The sequence below is a fragment of a genome, unplaced genomic scaffold (assembly GCF_019419815.1).
Source record: "Pyrus x bretschneideri cultivar Hongxiangsu unplaced genomic scaffold, Pyrus_bretschneideri_v1 Contig82, whole genome shotgun sequence".
NCBI lineage: Eukaryota > Viridiplantae > Streptophyta > Magnoliopsida > Rosales > Rosaceae > Pyrus > Pyrus x bretschneideri.
This window is the reverse complement of record NW_025999823.1, coordinates 751770-756519: the sequence shown is the minus strand read 5'-3', so window position 1 is coordinate 756519 and position 4750 is coordinate 751770. Positions and strand designations below refer to the sequence as shown.

Sequence of the window (4750 nt, the reverse complement as noted above, 5' to 3'; positions counted from 1 at the left end):
GTAAATGTTAAATTCTAATGTTTTACTTCATTCATATACTAAACACAATTCCATACAATGAAGTTAATCACAGTCAATTGAATTTCAAATACATATGAGATAGAGAAAAAAAAGAAAGAAACCAACTAGCAGATTGGATTATATTAGATTTGATTGGACTCTCACGAGCAAATATGTCAGTTGATCTCCAAAAGTCATTGAAATTGATGAAAATTGGTTGTATCAGATTGGATCGATTGGTTTAGGATTGTAACAAGTCTTATTTTTGGTAAAGGTTAACAGTTTGGTGTCTAAGATTTATAAAGAACAAGATAATTGCACAAAAGTTTAAAATGATTCTAAGCTTAAGATCAACACCAAAAGCACCAGCTGCTAATGTAAGCTCAAACTTTAGTCTCTACCAATTCTAATTGAGTAAGAGAGGAGCACCAAATTAAAAATATTCTTTTGTTTTGTGTATGGTGGGGTGACACTAAAAAATTCTTACTATGTATCATGACAGCACTTGAATCTTTTTTTCTTTGCCAAACAATTTTTAACAAGAAAAATCATATAGATAAAGTACAATGATTTAGTCGAAGTATAAACCATGCTATGCATGAAGGGTTTGGGGCTTCTATGGGTTCCTATTCACCCTCTATAATGTACATTAACGTTCAAAAATAAGTTTTAACAAGAACGTTGAGCTATGGCTTGTTTGTAAAAATTACAGTTTTCTTGGTACAAAAATTTTTGAACAAAAAGGGGGGAGAGAGAGAGAGAGAGAGAGAGTGCTGAGAAAATCTCACATTCCTTGACATGAAATTATGGGTCAGCTCCAACATCAGTTGTTGAACCAATCCCCACCTGCAACCATGGTGAGGAGCCCCCACTGTTGGTAATATCGTTTAGTTCACTCAGCTTTGCTAACTTTACCTTACTGTCTGCTTCATCAACCACATTCTGCATTGAAACATCACTGCTGTTATTATTGTTGTTGTTATTATGATTATAGCCGTCGTTGTTAATGTTGTCATTGTTATTTTGGTGGTGTGAGTGGTGTTGGGGATTGTCCTCCTCCTTTGCCCCAATCCATGGCTGTAAAAAGAAATCTGTAGACACATCCAAGCTTGATGGATTGGGATGATCTCTTCTACCTACTCCATTCTCATCCATTGGAGCTGGTAGGTTAAGATCAAGCTTCAGATCAAGTGGATCCAAAGCATCAAACATGGGCTTTTGGTTCATCATTTGTTGCTCCAAACTCTCTTGAAATTCGTGGAACTTGGCTAGAGTATACGTGTTTGTCGTGGAGTTGGACGTGATCCAATGACACCTCTTGTGCCCACCCAATGCCTGGCCTGATGAGAATATACGATGACATATTGAACATTCATGCACCTTCGATTTTCTCTTCGAGGTGTAAGCTGATGGAGTATTAGACCCATGATTGAATTGTAGGGTTGAATTGGATTTATTAGGAAAGAATTCTTCATGTGTGATGACATCATCATCGGCCATACTATCTTCGAGGTGATCAAGCCTGGCGGCGAAGCACCCTTTAACTTTCTTGTGGCTAGCCCTATGACCGCCCAATGCTTGGTGGGAATTGAACACTTTCTTGCATGCTTTGCATTCGAACAAGCATTTATTAGCGACCCCCTTCAACTTATTGTTGTCAATTGTCAACCCACGTGACATAGGACTCATTACGTTCATAGGGTTTCTTCGTTCCTCCTCTTTGCTAGCCGAAGCACAAGACTCTTCTGGTTCTACTTCCATTGGATCCACCGTGGCATTAGACAACATCATTAAGCAATTGGCAAGGTCTTCTTCCTCATTTGATGGGCAATGTGGACTGAAATTTCCCACTTTGGCTCTAAATGATCTCTTCCTTTTTGACCACCCACATCCTCGCCGGTTGCCACCAGTCCCATCCTCCCCATCAGAGCCCGGCGAGGACACAAGGGACTCTGCATCTACAGAGCTACTACATTTCCCATGTTCAAGGAAGGATTTCCAGGACAAGAATTCTTTGCCACAATTCTCACAAACCCGGCAGCTTTTGAGGCGATTTGGGTTTTTTCTTAGGGCATACATGCACTTGTTGGTGGAGGGTACATTGCCGCCGAGTTTGTCCTCCCAATCACTCGGAGGATCATCGTCGTCGATGTGACCTTCATCCCCTATTCCATGTGCCCTCATGTGCCCTCCTAACGCTCTACCACACCCAAAACCTTTCTTGCAAATTTTACAGAAATGTTTGAAGCTTGATTGCGGGTCGACAATCAAAGCCATTAATTAAAAAACCAAAAACAAAAAAAAAAAGAAAAAACCAAAATCAGGTAATAAAGCAAAATTATAGAGGAGAGATGGATGGAGAAAGATGGTGGTGATGGAAGTGGGTCAAGAATGGAAGACGGAAAGAAGGTGTATGTTCTTGTAGTGGAAAGAATTGTGGGGTTGCATGGCGTTAATTAAGAGGTCCTAGTTTTTAGTTGAAGTGCTGGTTTGGATTGAATTTGTGAATATGGGACAAAAAGAGAGAGGGGGTGTGGGAGTTCTTGAAGAGCTGGGAGATGTGACGACATTGTGACAAGTGGACGGAGGGTTAGATGGTGAGAGACTTTTTCTGTGGCGGTGGCGCCGCCGAGTCAAAGCTAGAACCAAGGGATGGACGTCCGTACATCAAGAGTAGGTTTTGTTGTGTTGGGTTCGTACGAGTGAGAGACTTAGCTAGAGAAAGAGTGTGTGTGTGTGTGTGATAGAGAGGAAGAGAGAGTGGTTCTAACTGCCATACCTATTCATATCCCTTCATTTCCAAGCCAAGAAAACTAAGCCATGCTTCTCCTTCTCTGTCGGTTGGTGCCACCTGCTTTCCACACAAATTCTTTTTCTATTATAAACAAACCTCTCACCAAGGTTCGTGTTTTTGGTTTAGCTTTATTCTAACTTTCTATTTTTTGAATTTAAAAAAAAAAAAAGGAACTTTCTATTTTCAAATTGCACAAAGAGAGACAATTACTTTTGGTTTGATGACGAATGGTAAAAATGCATGTACATTTCTATTTTTATGTTTTCTTAATAACGTTTTCTTTTCTATTTTATAAAATTTTATTTTCCTATTTCTTAACGTGGAGTCAATGGTAAAAACCTTCTTATCCGTACGTACTGTCTATGGCCGGAGTGTTAGGATCTCAAAGTGCATATATATAGGAGCTAGCTTGTCGTGAATCAAGTGATAAACTTAGTGAGTTTGATCTGATTGAACGCTCAGACTAACAATAAACTTACTATTCAAACCCTTAAACTGCTTTCCTTGAGAAAAGTACTCAATTATCTGTTTTTGTAATATCATTGGAGTCAAAATAGTAAGCTCAATCTCTTTTTATAATATCATTGAGCAAATATTATTTTCTTTGGGGCCAAATGACAGTATTTTATATTATAATGGAATAAAAATCTTTGCATTTGACGCTAATATATCACTTCTTTGTTGCAATACGGGAATGAAAACTCGAAGATTAATTTTTTTGTACAATATCTAAATATGTTCAATATTGTCACTTAGTACTACAGTTAGTGATATTCTTTATTACTTGTAAATGAGAGATTTTAGATTTAAATCTGATGAATAACAAGTTAATTTGTAACCAATTTTTTCTCCTCATGCCTTAATTAACGTAAATATATTGATGATTCAAAAAATTATGGTCAAAGTTTTTAGTTTAATGCGTGAATTCGAGCCAACTAAAAAGCAACATTATATACGATAAATTTATAAGAAATGTACGATAGATATATAGTGAAGTAATGTGAAGTGCAGTCCTAATTTTGTTTCGCACCAAACCCCTTTTGATGTTAGAACAGGTATGCAGTTGTGTGGGTTCTCGGCATAATATGTATAGTAATAAAGGTTCTCTAGAAAAAGGTCATTGAAACTCTTATTTTCTAAACAAAAATTCACTTAATATTAAACATCCAAATAAAACTCAAATTTCAAATAGAGTGTCACGTAGACAAATATGTAACTAATTATGATCACATATTTACCACTTAAGTCACAAAACCCTAATTATCTCAATAAATATTATTACTCACCCTAATTATCAATTAACCCCATATAGAAATTTTACCTTTCTTGTATGATAAATATTAGGAACATTTATATATGTATGTATGTGTGTGCGTGTGTGTGTGTATATATATATATTAATTTAGCCATATTCATAAACAATTATGGGCACATTTTTGTATAAATTTTTTTTTTTGTACAATCAATTATTTTGCATCAAATAATATTGTTTGATAAAAATAACAAAGAACCAATTAATATTCTTTTATAGTGTAGGTAAATTATTTTACCTGGATTCTTACATACATTAGGCATTTTTTGTTTGTTATTATATATGCGTGTTAAAAATAATTTATCTATATTTATATGTAAAATATAAGTAAATTATTTTTTAATCAAATAGCATTTATTTTGTAGGTAAATTAAAGTAGTGGTTCCATAATTTTTGTAAAGTTAAATAGTGCCTAAATTATTTCATAAAAACTAAACCAAGACAAATTATCTCCATTAAAATAAAACAGTAGATATTTGACAAAAAAAAAATAGTAAATACTTTATTTTCTTATAAGATTAAACAATAGGTAAATTATATTGTACGTAAATTATATTTGTAATAAAAAAAAAAGAAATGGAAATTCATAAACAAAAAGTAGTAGATGTATTATTTTTTAATCAAATTTCCTTTATTTGTAGGTG

At 34.8% G+C, this 4750-nt stretch overlaps 1 protein-coding gene across 1 annotated transcript; it reads right to left on the bottom strand.

Annotated features, from left to right (window-relative positions):
- Positions 1–203: 203 nt before the first annotated feature.
- LOC103941952 (zinc finger protein ZAT1-like) lies at positions 204–2682 on the bottom strand. The gene has a single exon (XM_009352152.3). The coding sequence runs from the start codon at positions 2275–2277 to the stop codon at positions 805–807; it is 1473 nt and encodes a 490-aa protein (XP_009350427.2). The 5' UTR covers positions 2278–2682; the 3' UTR covers positions 204–804.
- Between the last annotated feature and the right edge of the window lie 2068 nt (positions 2683–4750).